This window comes from Dermacentor andersoni, chromosome 10 (genome assembly GCF_023375885.2).
Source record: "Dermacentor andersoni chromosome 10, qqDerAnde1_hic_scaffold, whole genome shotgun sequence".
NCBI classification, from domain to species: domain Eukaryota; kingdom Metazoa; phylum Arthropoda; class Arachnida; order Ixodida; family Ixodidae; genus Dermacentor; species Dermacentor andersoni.
Window position 1 is genome coordinate 47,216,927 of NC_092823.1, and position 14,925 is coordinate 47,231,851.

Genomic DNA, 14,925 nt, shown 5'->3' on the forward strand with positions numbered 1-14,925 from the left:
AAGAGGAAAGTTTCCCTCAGCTTCGGCCTCCCGGCACTCCAGGAGGACGTGAAGGAAGGTCAGCCTTTCACCACATCTATCACAGGTTGATGATGATGATTAATTGGTTTTTATGGCGGCAGGGCCAGGGAAGGCCAAAGAGCGCCAGACAATGGTTTAATGTAGTCGAGTTTGTGGTCAAAGTCAGAGTGTACATGTGCATGACTATATAGAGGCGTAAAATCATTCGCTGTGGAGTGCGTAAAATATTCGTTTAGGTAAAATTAGGACAATGATATACAGGGTGTACAGTGACAGCTTGGTGAAAAATGAAATATATGCTGTGAAGAGATGGTATACTAAAATGTGTGGTTGTCAGTAGCTATTGCCTCATCGGGGCCTTTCGGGACTAAGGCCCTGGAGGCGTGCGCTATACAAAACGCTAATATCGCAACAGCGGCGTCACAAGAGAACCCGCCTTACGAACTTTTGGGGCTGATAACATGCATCAAGCGGACTTCATTGAAAAAATCTAGTATTGCTTTCATGTTGAATAGCGGTTCATTACCCAAAAGCATTGTTGGATGAAGAGGGATAGATTGTGTGTACGCTAGAGGAAAGTGTTTTTTTCCTTTGACAGTCTACTTCCCGGCACTCTAATAGGACATCGATGACAGTCAACCTCTCGCTACATTTAGCACGGATGGGAGGTTCATCGCCAGTCAACAAGCAGTTGTGCGTGCCGTATGTTTGTCCTATTCTCAACCGTGTTAAAAGGACATCGGTTGCCCGTGATTTTGGTGTCGATGGCCAAGCACGTAATTGAGGTTTTATTAGGTCAAGCTTCTTAGAGGTTTCAGCATCCCAAAGGTATTGCCAATAGGTTCTCAGTTTTCTTCGCAGGAAAGGTTTCAGGTCTATATCTGTGACAGCTATAGGAGCGTTGCGAGGTTTCGTTACTATAGATGTAGCGAGTTCATCGGCAAGCACACTCCCCTGAATGCTTATATGGCCTGGAATACAGCATATTACGATACGTTGTTCAGCAGCATAAACGGTGCACAAAAGTGAGTAGAGTTCTGTTACTACCGAATTTCTCTACTTTTGTGGCGAAATTAAAGCCTTGACTACGCTTAGTGTATCTGTATATATAATTGCCTTCTTTAATTTTACACGCATAACCTGCTTTACAGCCGACAATAATGCATAGGCCTCCGCCGTAAAGATACTCGCTAGTGGGCGCAGAACGTCTGATTCCGAAAAAGATCGTGCAACTGCTGCCAAGGACACGCCCGCATGCAATTTTGATCAATCCGTGTAGAATTGCGCGCATGAGTATTTCGCTTGCAGTTCTACAAAGTGCACTCGAATGTGTTCCTGTGGAGCGCGCTTCGAGACTTGTACAAATGACGTTTCACATGCTACAATTACCCAATGCCACAGCGGTAATGGCCTTGCTGGGGTCTTCAGACAGTGTTCTAAATGCGGGGTACCTCCTCACACGCAGCGAGAAGTGTTCTCTTAATGTTGGGCGATTATGAAACAGTGTAGCGCACGTCATTTAATTTAGAGTTCCATAACAAGGATGCTCAGGATTCGGAAGCACTTTGAGCAAATACCTAAAACTAGAGTACGACCTTTGCAGGTTTAGTGACCACTCATTTGACTCCATGTACAGACTTGGTACAGGGCTCGTCCTGAAAGCACCTGTAGCCAGGCGGATCCCTAAATGATGAACGGCATCCAGTATCATTAATGCACTCGGTGTGGCAGAGTGATCGACTACAGCACCCTAATCCAAACGGGATAGTGTGAGGGTCTTGTAGAGGGGAATGAGGCACTTCCTACCGCTACCCCATATTGTATGTGACAAAACTTTAAGAAGATTCATCGTTTTTAAGCCTTTATTCCTAATATATTTCATGTTAGATATGAAGGATAGTTTCGAATCAAGTATGACACCTAAAAATTTGTGCTCTGTGTGCAGAGGGATGCGCTTTCCATCGAGTTCAATATCAACATCTGGGACCAGACATCTTGTAAAGTGGACTCAGGAGCTTTTTTACGGATTTAACATCAACCCATTTTCACTTGCGCATTTCGACACCCTGTTCAGGCCAAACTGAACTTGTCGCTCACAAATTGCGAGATTGCATGATTTAAAGCATATTTGCACGTCATCAACGTATTCTGAATAGAACATGGTACCAGGATTTGATGATTGTAAAGAATTCATTTTTACGATAAAAAGAGTGCAAGTTAGTACGCCACCCTGTGGCACCCCAGTTTCTTGCAGAAATGACTTAGTGCGAGCACTTCCAACTCTAACACGGAATACACGCTTTGACAAATAGCTTGTTATAACGACAAGCATGTTTCCGCAAATGCCCATGTCCGACAAATCTCGCAATATCCCAAAGCACCACGTTGTGTCGTACCCCTTTTCCATATCGAGAAATATGGACAAGAAGTACTGTTTGTGTATAAAGGCATGAGGGATGTGCGGCTCTATGCGCACTAGATGGTCAGTTGTAGAGCGACCTTCCCTGAAGCCACACTGATAAGTGTCAAGCATTTTATTAGATTCGAGGAAATGTAACAAATGGTGATTTATCATTTTGTCAAATAACTTGCAAAGACAACTTATTAGCGCTATTCGACGATGACTATTCGACGCACTGTATTCGATGCCTTGTTTTGCTTCTTCCGTGCCTGTCTGCAATCGTCAGTCCACCATGCGACGCATCGTTTACATGAATGACCATTTGTTTGAGGGATGAATTTTCCGTTGCGCGGGTAATAACAGCTGTAAAATACTGCACTGCGTCATCTATAGTAATATCATTGATAAGATCTTGTGCTAAATAAGTTGATTCAGTACACTGCTTCCAATCAGCTGTTTCTAGTTTCCATCGATGCATTTGTGGTGAATGGTCATCTTGCTCTGCTAGCTTGAGTAATATATGAAAATGGTCACTCCCTAGAGGATTTTTGATTACGTCCCATTTTATGTAAAGAATTAATGAAGTGGAGCCAATAGCCAGATCAATAGATGAGTACGAGTCATGCGTGAAATTAAGACATGTAGGCTCTTTCTTATTAAAGAGGCACGCACCGGAGCTTACAAGAAACTTTTCGATGAGTCGCCCTCGAATGTCGCGCCGGGCGTCTCCCCAGAGACTGTTGTGGGCATTCGAATCACCTACGATTATCTATGGTTCAGGAAGCTAATCCACTAGGCAATAGAAATCATTTTTTTGTGCTGTTGATTAAATGAAATGTACAACGAGCACAATGGAAATAACTTGTTGAAAACGATCACTTGTGCAACGACTGCCTCAAGATGCGCCTGAAGTTCAAGTAAGCGACATGATAGACTCGTATCAACTACGATGACTACACCACCGGATGAAGCATTAGCAGCGTCACGATCTTTCCGAAAAATAGTGTATTGTCGGAGAAAGTTTGTCTCTGTGTGCTTCGAGTGCGTCTCTTGAACACACAGCTCTTTCGGATTGTACCTATGGAGCAGTTCTCTGATATCGTCAAGGTTATGGAGAAGTCCTCTAACGTTCCGTTGTAGTATCTGTGTTTGCATTATGAGATAAGTGTTATTGATGTGTGTTGTAGAAACAAGGTTTAGGTCACGGGGCCTTTTACAGGCGCCATGACACGAAGTTTGTCTTTTCTGGAGTGGTCGGCAGACTCGCGCCGCTCCTTAGGCGCTGAATGCGCCGTCATGATCGGTGTTACGTCCATCGGGTCCGGCGAGGTGCTGGACACCCACTCTTTGCTTCATCTCACTGGACGATACCATTGAGGCCACCAGCCTGGAGGTCGATGGCCCCTTGTGGGACGGCAGAGCAGCGCTGGCTGCAGCCACCAAGGGGGCAGATGGCGTCACTGCCGGCTCACTCAGTGTGGGCCGGACAGGCGCCAGGGGCCGTTGTGGCGCTGCCCCCTGACGCGCCTTTTCGGCAAAGCTGACTTTAGGAAGGTAGGACACCCGCCTGCGTGCTTCGTTGAACGAGTTGTTTTCTTTTACTTTTATTGTGACAATTTCTTTTTCTGTTTCCGTGATGGGCACGACCACGAGTACGCGGCGTGCTACCCGTCACAGTTCACACGGTGGAAAGAGTTTTCACACGATGCAGCGGAGTGCTCGTGAGCACTGCATTTTGCAAAGTTTGGCGGCTGCGGCAGTTGTTTGAGCTGTGGCCAAATCAATGACATTTAAAACATCTCCGGGGGTTTGGGACATGTGGTCCGACCGGGATCTTCACATATCCTGTCTCAGTACTCTCAGAGAGCACACTTGAACCAAAGTTGAGAATTACACGTTTGTTTATAATCTCTTTTCCATCGCGCCTTAACAGAATTCTCTTAACATTGATTACGTCTTCATCACTCCAGACTTCTAATAGTTCTACGTCCGTAAGCTCCATCAAATCATCATCACAAACTACACCACGGGTGGCGTTCATCGTGCAGTGCGGGGTCACTGCCACATCTCCACATGATACAAGGTTATGCAGTTTCTCGTGTTGCTTTTTGTCGTGGAATACCAAAAAATGCCTGGTCCAAGTGCCTGAGTTAGGGATTTCGAAACTACAAAAGTTGATTTTTTTCGTGCTTGTTTTTCTTGTTTTTCAGAGTGGATGACATGAAATCGCGGGAAGGTTTCGTTTAGGCGTCCAAAAAATTCAAAAATTTCTTCGGTGTGCCCCCTCGTCAGGGAGCGATCAGGTAGTGGAGGGAAGGAACTAGCCGTAAGTGAGAGAGTAATAGCGCCAGCCACCGACCATAGAGCCCTACAGGGGGACGCTGCACGGCCTGTAGAAACAGGGCGTACAAACGCCAGCTGTACGCTGCCACTATAACCAAATTTAATATAACCTGGGTTGGCGACTCACACAACGCTAACCCTTGCAGGCAGGAAGCTCGAAAGTAATAAAGAATTAAGTAGGAGATAGGAAAGATATAAAGGCTAGAGAGAAAGACGAAGATTGGAGAGGAGGATAGGAAAAGGCAACTACCGATTTCCCCCGGGTGGGTCAGTCCGGGGGTGCCGTCTACGTGAAGCCGAGGCCAAAATGGTGTGTTGCCGCCGCCGAGGGGCCTTAAAGGTCGAAACACCCGGCATTGGCTCAACCCCCAGGATCCCCTTTTCCCCGGACATGGCTAAGCCGCGCATGGTTAGACGCGGGAAGGTCCAACGCTCGTGTGCTCAGGTACGTGGTGTCGCCACGCACCAAACGCCTGCTGACGCAGACGCCCCTGCGGGGCTTTATTATCACCGTCGTCTGAAGAATCTATTTGTGCGCCCAGCGCTCGTGCGTAGGTATACGATTTCACAAAAGCTAAGCTGCAGCAAACTGGCATACATAGGACGGCTTTTCGACCCACAAAGCTGAACGACCCGCACGGGCCGAATGTTTAAAACAGGGCCCGCCATTTGAAACCCGAGCCCATCATGGCCTCCTGGCTACAACATGGGGTCTGGCCCTAACCGGCGCCTGAATGAACGGGCGCGGCCGGGGCCCGCTGCACGAACACTGTATGCGTATGCCTTGAAAATGTACCTCTTTATGTAGTATATCAAAGTCCATTACAATAAAGCTGCAGTGAGAATAAAACAGTGCAGAATTTTTTTCTTCAGGCTAGAATGCAGCAGATATGAGGCAGCGCAGAGAAGCAAACGTTCGGTTAGAAGTAACTCAAATGTTATTTTAGTTGAAGGTTCAGTTCGCACATTTGTACTAACGGCTTCTGATTAAAAAAATTTTCTTCTAGCGAGAAATGTTCAATAATATTTTCTGTGAACCGCAAGTAAAAGCAGCTGCCTTCCTGTTTCTTAATTTGACGCTTCACGTTTTTCCCTCCATCGCTGGCTACGCGGTATTTGTCTGCTTCTCAAGCTGCTGTTTAACCTCCGAATTTCTACCCCATGATTTAGTGCAGGTAGAAGGCGTTAGTTGCACACTTTTCTTTTCAAGGGTAGCGGTAAGTTGCAGTTACAATTTCTCAATACCTCTCACATATAAGCGTAGCCTTAAAAATGCTACTGGGATTTAACGTGTCAAAACCATGATATGATTATGAGGCATGTTGCAGCGGGGGACTCCAGGTTGATTTAGACCACTTCGCGTTTTTAACGTGCACCCAGTGCTGGTTCACCCAACGTTCGCCCAACAAAATTCAACCACCGCCGCTGGGATTGGATCTCGTCCCCTTGGGCATTGCAGCACTTTGCAGCACGGAGGATCAGTTCTTTTTTTTTATTCTTCTGCAAAATTATATTTAATATAACAGAACCCTGTGTGTAGTGACTTAGAAAAACGCACTCTTGCACATGTTCTAGAAGCTGTGTGTCGAACCTGAATTCTAGTCATCTTGTCAGAATAATAAAAATAACTTTGTCTTGCGCGTATTAACCGTGAAATCTACTCTTACACTTTTTTGGCTAAGGTCCTCAATAATTTGTAGCAATTCATCGCAGGCGCTGGTGAACAAGAAAATGTCATTGGTAAACGGTTGGTTGCTGAAATCGTTGCTGTTAATCTTCACACTTCGTATAATATGTTTATATATATATATAGCTTTAATATTTCTCTTCAACATGCATGTTCGATATATATGCTTCTTAATTGCACCATCGGAAAAAGAGGTTTCTTTACAATTATTATTTAGCTTTCATAATCCTACATATTGCTGGGTGACTTCAAGGCTCACAACAGCTTTTGAGAAGACCCATACAGTGACTCAAGTAGTCGACAGAGCGATAAAAATGTCTTAGCTCGCCCGCATGGCTATTTAGAATACACATGATCTCTTATGTTGTCTCTAACACAATTTGAACGTGTCCTACCGAAATGAAATGTAGCAGAATGTATGTAACCCGACCGGTAACGCTAACCGAACGAAGGGTACAAAATGACCTTTTATTATTGCCGATTTCAGAGCTGTGTTGAAAGTTTATGCAAGCTCTGCTCCAGGAGCTGACAGAATTATGTACGAAATTATTGAGACCTTAGGCATCAAAGTACATATTACAGTCCTCATGCTTTTCATCAATAGTTGGGCTACCGTATACTTCGCACCGTAATGGTAAGACGCTGTTGTGTTCTCAGGTTTCATGCATGAAAATACCTATCCGAGGTGCAAGATTTCCCCTATATAGAAATCACAAGTTGCCTCTGCTGCACATAAGAAAATGATACATCGTAGTCTTCCATAGCTTCTTATATCAAACGAATTGCTTCATCACTATCAGTGTGCTCTTAAAAAGGGTTGTCAGCAATCGACTATCTCGTACACATTGAGGTGAATATTCGTGACACGTTGCACAACGAACGCTTGTAGTCCTTTGTACTGCTGAATATGAAAATGGTGAATGACCCTAGGCGGTGATACAGAATGCTACGAGATCTATCAGGAATGAGCATCCGTGGAAACATGCTGAACGTAATACAAAGCTACTTGTCGAAACGTCAATTCTGTGTCAGAATAGGCAATGCCTTGTCTGCGCTATTTGTCCAGGAATCTGAGGTACATCAAGGCTGAGTACTTGGCTGTACCATATTTATTACTGAAATGAATTATTTTTGTTCATCATTCTACGCGTATGTCTAATGAAGATATGTAGATGACGTGCAGACGGGATTCTAATGATGAGACATTGCAGTATTCGAGCGACAACTTAAGCTAGGCCTCACCAAAATGTAATGAAGGCTTGTTGAGAACGGATTTCAGCTAAATCCCAGGATACGTTCCTGCGTGCTTCTTATAAATATAAGAGGGCTGTTTCCGGAGCCCAGTACTGAACTCCATGGACAGTGGTTGGCTGTGAATGCGGAGCACATAATTTTAGGTATCACAGACAACTCCAAATTAGGATTCGTTTCTCTCAGCTGAGGAATAAATTCCCCAAAACATTGCTCAATATGAAAATTGTCTCGCACACAACATTCGTACTCACAAATAGTGCCTCGTGAACATGCACGAATGCCTTGTACGATCACGTTTCCACTACGGTGCCATAGTGTATCAAGCTACTGCACCAAATGCTCTCAAGATGCTAGACTCTGTTAACCGCCTATGTATCCGCGTCGCGACAGGTGGCCTCAGGACCAGTCCGATATCAACCCTATAGGCAGGATCAAATCAATGGTCACTCCATCTATAAAAGGCCAACTGGAGTTTCACATACTTCGTGAAAGTAAGTTAGAAGAGTGAGCATCCGTGCTGCTCTACCATAAGCGATACGACATTACCCACCCTATTTCACAACCCACCTTCAATGAGAGAGCCTTTTTCACTGCCTGTGGGGAAAGTGAGTGAAGAAATCTGTGTCCCACTGCTCGTACATCGACTACTGGCGCAACTAAGGCCTTTACCGCTGTGCACATGGCAGACCGCAGAATGCGATGCGTCGTTTCTTGAAGCGAAAAAGCATACCTCAGTGTTTCGCATGCGTAGGCACTTCCAAGTAAGCGTTTCCTGAATTTTGTACGAACGCAATAAAGTTTTACAGTGGAGTGTGTTACGCATCGCTCGGTCTATCATTCTTGAAGCCCGATATTGTGCACGCGAAATAAAAACGCCTTTCGACAGATACCTATGCAGTATTTATGGCTGTAAAGCCCATTACAGGAACTGAAGCTACTAAAACCTCTCAACTTTACAGACTACTTGAGTATAGAAAAATCTTTCGTGTATCTACAATATATTAAAAAAAAAGTATAGTCCGTGATCTGCTTTCGTTCCTCTGCAGTACGTGTGCATCTAACCAGCATGTCGTAATTAGAGATGTAAGTGATGCAAACAAACACTGAAAGATTCAGGGAAAAAACAGGTGTTACACGACTTTTTCAATGATATCAAATTGAAGAAAGACAGATAAAGATACGGCTTTGCCGTAGACTACTTCTGTTAGAGTGCGACTCCTTTGAACGTAACTAGAATTTTGGTCAAAAGAAGGACATTAGGAGTCTGTGAAGCACCTGTATCGTTCCACGCGGTGCCAAGGAAGTTGTTTGAACGAACCCTTGGACCCCCTCGCCTCTCGGCTACAGCACCTTCTCCCTTCTTTTGCGGCATGTGAAAGAAAAAAAATCAGAGTTTGGAAATGTGCACACCAAGTTACGAAACAAGGTCGCAGGGGATCGCGTGCAACAATTTGTGTTCGTGCACTTGAACCTCAATGCCCAAAAGGTTTCGTTCGCTGCACAGTGAAGTGTTAACGCGTCAAGAGGATATTAATCAGACCTGGTGCGTTAAAAATGTCGGTCCTGACTCTTTGACGCAAAATCAATGCCTGGACGTGAAATCGTGCCTATATTTTGAAAATGACATCTCTGCTGAGACTTTTGGTATGCGATAATGTAACAGTTCTTTTCAGTGTTACAGAAAAAAATTTGTGGGCTTGTCATAGCTGTGTGCGTAATCGTCTTTTTTATTTTTAGTATTTTTCCGAAAAAAACATGAAAGAAAGCACTTTCTAAGGCCTTCAAAATTTCGAAAAATTTGCGTCAATAGTCGTATTATGTCGGCTACTCGGGCATAGAAACATCATGGGTAATTGGCTTCCTAACAAAGCAACGATATACTTAACACCGAATACCATTAGTTCTTCCATAGCCACTCCAACGGCAAAGTTCAAGCTTTTCTTATGGCAAAAAAAAAAAATGAATTCTTGGAGATTCATGCGTAACACTGAAACCTTCCATAATCACCATACAACTACTCCACGATAATAAATTTGCCATGAATAACAAAAGTGTGACTAATTGATGCGTTGTTATATCGAAGAGGAGGACACAAATACTGCACCAATTCCTATTTGTTGACTGGCCGCTAACAGCTTGTCTTCCCTAGAGGTGGCGAGAGGCTGACCATCCTGCACGTTTATCTGGAGTGACGGGAATCAGAAGCCCAATAAGAAAGCACTTAGCTCTAGCTTATTAACACCATATTCCCCTACCCAGGAAAGTATGTACGTGAAGAACAATTGTCTGAGACCGAAGCAGTTCTCAGTTTCTTCAGTGCTGTTCTGCTACTCGATATCAGCTTAAGAGATTCAAATCACATCCTTTCAAAAGGGCGGTTATGCAGTAGGGGTGTTTCGTAGAGCACGTGTCTACCGGCTCTTGCCTTCAGGGCACATAGTGAGGCGGTACCGCTGCTGTAATTTAAACATTTCTCTACCAAATCATTCGGCCTCTTATCTTGTGCTGTCATAGCACAGATATGTTGTCATTCTCTCTCATTAGTACCTCTACATTTTAGGCACTTGACAGCGTCTAACTTTAAGATCTCTTTGCAGCCTTATTATGTATACTATTAGCAGTAAGTGTTTCCATTGACAACTAATGACAAGTCGCAAGGCGCTCTTTGGCCACCCCTTGCCTCTGCGCCAATAAACCCCAAACTTCTCTTAGCGGCTTGACCAATTGTCTGGTGAACTGAGAAAAAAAAATGATCTCCTACAACTTACTTTCAGATGAAGACTCGCCTAAAATGCTCTACTACTCCACTGCGAAAATTGAGCACTTCAAGGAATGCAAGAAACGTTTGGCAATTCCGGACGTCAAAGCAGCCAATTGGAATCGTATGCTACTCTGTACACAATCAGGCGGAAAAAACATTGCTGAGGTAAGTCAGCAAAAAGATAAGAAATGTTCCTGCGACCTCTGTGCGGTATAAAATGCGCTTGGGTATCATTAAGACCTATGAGCCATGTGGATACCATATGATTCGTTGCAATTATAAGAGCCAGACTGTCGGTTCGCACAGTTTTGTTACTAATGTGTTTACGGTCTTTGAAAACATGGCGGACTAGCTCAAGGTGAGAGTTGAGAATAATAACTGCTTCAAGTTTGAGGTTAAGCTGTTTGTGCCCCCAAGACATTCCATGCGTTTCCTACTGTGCAAACAGAAAATATTTACCCGTTACACGGCGAGTCTCGTGAAACTGCATGCATTGAACAAATTAAAGCACGCTAGTCCAGAACTACTTATAAACAAGTCCGATATGTCATCATAATTCGACGGCAAGTTAAAGCAATACAATATGGTCAACTGGTTTGATTATTGTGGCCTACGAAGAGTAAAATATTGGTCAACTGAATAGTTTGAAGTTACAGGTGCGGAGATTTAAATAAATAAGTACTATAACATGTGCTTTGCTCATAGCGTTATCTATTTCAATATTACATATTTTTATTTATCGTTGCTTGAGTTATAATGCTGCGTCATGCTCCTTTCTGCGGGCATTTTTTTATTCTTTGTTTTCAAGTTTTTTTTTCATTGTTTCGCTTGAATACGCATTTCTTGCACTGTTTGAGACATACATGACGTGTCAATTTTGACGCAAATATACAAAATGGGCAGCATTGTTTGGGAACGTTCGCGGTTTCCTGTAGGAGTACCTTCCTTAACAATACATAAAGGCATTAAAACGTGTGCCGGCACAGCAGCCGATGTATGAGAAAAGTACAGCTCGGGGGCTGGTATCTAAGTACGTTTAAGAAGGCGAAATTGCTTGCCGCGGACGACTGCCAGTCGCACTTTGCTCCTCCAAGGGGCGCGGCATCTTTCGAGCGAACATTCGAACAATATTTTGCAGCGTGGTGAACGCGGTTCAAATCATGCATCTGGGAGATAACAGAGGTGCGACGTAATGCTAACGCATTTCTCTCGCACGTACCGCTAGATCGGCACTGGAAATTTTATAATGTATTGTTGTCATCTCTCAGAAAGAGAACATGCGAGCACGTGGCCTCGTCGACCCCTTGTTTGTTGGCGCAGCGTCCACATGCCAAAGCAAATTGAAGGAGTCGGGACGTTCTTCATAGAGTCTGCACTCCTCCTTTTGCGTTTCCCTCTCACTGTGTTGATACTGCTTACGAGCGGAGAAAAAAAAAAAAACTTCATATAACGGTCATACTCATGGTTGGCGCCGGCTGCTGACAAAGCTACGGTAGAGCCCAATGTGTCCATCATAAATTGAAATGAAATCGACCTACTTTATTGCTGTGCCACAACAAAGATAAGGATAACCATTCGTTACCGCGATTCAGTAGGAAAAAGAAACTTCGCCCTTCTGTCCTTTTATTTTCGCCTCTTGGCGCGGGACAACACAGCGTGTTGTCGACGAGGTTATTTGCCAGGCGCTCGCGAGTTACTTTTCATAAATATGACGACAGCCTCTAAGTGCGAAATAAAAAGAGGCAAAACAAAGGCCCGGAGCTCCTGACTATTAAAACACGTGTGTGCGCAAGTTACAGAGATCCGCGAAAAAGAACTTGACTAAGAAAGCAGAATTTTCTTACATCGTCATTTTTTAGCCAGCTGATGTACCTTGATCCTATCTGTTTTGAGCGGACACACATTTTGAAATCCTCTGCCAACTTGCCGAAACAATAATGCTTCTGATATAATAACACTCCGAAATTGACGTGCGGTGCAAAATTACAAATTTTTATACGTAAGGAAACTAATTTTCGCAATTTATATTGCTTTTGATATTGAAGTTTTGCTGCAACTAAACTTCTGTTGCATAATTTCAGAGTATAATATTGTGGCTCTGCTGCCAAACAGTATGACCGCTTGCTATCGTGTTTACTACAACAGCGACAATTTGTATACAAGGTGCAGCTATGCATGGGGACCATTAGCGCAAATGCCCACCTCTGTAAAATCAAAAATAAAGGGGGGGGGGGGGAAGCTGAGTAGAGTACGAGACAAGGAAGTTGACAAATGTAGAGTTTTTGTATTTTGTTACTTCATAAGTGATATCTAGATACATTTTTTCATGCTGCAGTGAAATTTGCGTACGGTAAGATTATCATTCTTGTGAGTTTAGCTATGGATATAGCACATATTTTTGTGCATAGCACCTTCTCCGAGTCGGTATGTGTCCGGAAGAAAGGAAGTCGCGCAAGCAGTGTAGGATAACAAACAGAGAGGAAAGTCAAGGGATTCTGGCTGCAAACTGTGCGATAGCATGCGAGAAACGTCTGTTGTGTGCCAGTTAGGTTTGAAGATCAGTCCGTCGTGAGAGAATCACTACGATGACCTACAGCGAGTTGCGAAGTGAGAGCACTAATCGCCGTTGTCCCTTTATTTGGGTGCATTCCGGGCTGTGGCATTGATCGTTCGTGTACAGGGCCACTCAGCTGCTGCTTAATCACTGCTTAGTGCTCCCACATACTAACACGGCTGCTTCCTCACTGTCATCGCTTGCCATCAAAGTGCAGCACTGCCCGTCCTGGCGCACCTTTTACACTTCCCAGATCTACGCATTGCAAAAAAAATACACGCTGAACCATGCAGTTGATAATCAGACCTTTGCTTTCTTACCTTTTTCTTCGGGGGGGGGGGGGGGGCGGTGCTTTCCTGTTTACTGCCTTCCCTATTGAACCTATGAGGTCGGCAGAGGCAGGCCAGGTAGTGGAGGAGCAGTTAGTTGGAAAGGCGGTGTGTTTTCATATTGGATTGCCTGAGGTGACCCGTAAGATGTCGTAACAAAACAAGAAAAGACATACCCTGATAGTTGCGATACCTAAACTCTCTAAGGATATAGATAAAGTGATATAATAACATGTCTGCACGTTTTCATCGATTCACTTCCCAGCTAAATCAATGCTTGTCAAGTCTCAGAAACATGATTATAGACATTAAAAGTCTTTGCGCAATGAATGACCAACAAACCACACCGGCTTATGCTTTGACGGTCATTTTGTATGCCTTTCATGCAATAAACATTCTTCATAAAGTTATTCTTCGTTTACTATGTTGCAAAGCGCTTTCGAGTAATGACAACGTGTGGTTGTGCCTGTGCCTCTTACGAGGCAACATATGACCGTGTTGCATGCATTGCTTATATGATGCATCGGTGCGTAGTGAAGGACACTCTTTGTAGCATCGTATACGTTAGAATTGGAGCATGAGCGTGGGAACAGCTTTAGAATTGAGGAAAGAAGCTACACGGGCGCTGCCTTGTGCTGCGTTCTCGCACTGCTTGTAATACTATGGCATGTGGTTCGACTTGTGTATGTGGCCTAAACAGAATGTCTTTTATGAGATGCAGTTGCTGCGCTTTTATAACATTTGTACTGTGTCTGACGGCGCAAACAAAAATAAATCGTTTGCTTTGTTTCGATAATAATTTCCGGGAAGTGCTATTACCTTCTCTTATAATGGGCGTTTATCTCACAGGGCTTGTCTGGCGGACCCCTCACTCTCATCTCAGAAGATAGACCAGCCACCCAAGTAGGAGTTGGCTCGTACACTTTCTGCAGAAAGGATTTCAGGCCGAGTGCTCACACACGGGTCGAGCCGTACATACCATGGATAAAGAAAGTGCTCAACCGCTGTGCGTCGTGGGAGCGCCGTAGAAGTTCCAGTGGTAGACCACACGCCTGCAATGATGGGCATACGGAATCGTCTGAATCGGATGAACCGGAAATGCGTTTGTTGATGTAAAAAGTATTGGCTTGTTGTTTTCCTCGTCAATGAAACAAAGGTATTGGAAAAATGGGGCGAATGTCTTCCTTCCATAGTAGATATGTATCGTCTTAAGAATTGTTGGTTCTGGTGGGGCTTTAGCGAAAATTGTAGCCCAGGTCCACAGATGCACCGTAAACGACCTACGAGTACTCGATTCCCTCGTTCGTTTGTCCCTGTGAGTGTATCTGCTGTACATTTTTTACCGCATTGATCATTGTGTAACTTTAAAGCATTTGGGGAGATTTGCGCATGAAAATCAGGGTGTAATAAGGAAGCATGCAGTAGTTGGGTCATCTAGGAATAACTTAGACCACCTCGAGCAATTTGACGCGCTCATAAAACTAAGTACACGTGAATTTTGCGCATTCCGCGCCCGTCAGAATGCGACCACCGCGGCCGGGATCAAACTTGCAGCATAGATTTTAGCAACGCACC

The 14,925-nt window shown here is 44.2% G+C and overlaps 1 protein-coding gene across 2 annotated transcripts in view; it reads left to right on the top strand.

Moving 5' to 3' along the window:
- LOC126543150 (clotting factor B-like) overlaps positions 1 to 14,521 on the top strand; it is a 26,348-nt gene extending 11,827 nt beyond the window's left edge. For both annotated transcript variants that reach the window (XM_055062293.2, XM_050190287.3), the window contains exons 7-8: positions 10,481 to 10,632; positions 14,200 to 14,521. In XM_055062293.2, coding sequence (XP_054918268.2) covers positions 10,481 to 10,632; positions 14,200 to 14,466 — 419 coding nt within the window. In that variant the 3' untranslated portion in view covers positions 14,467 to 14,521. The remainder of the gene's footprint in view (positions 1 to 10,480; positions 10,633 to 14,199) is intronic.
- The last annotated feature ends 404 nt before the right edge of the window (positions 14,522 to 14,925 follow it).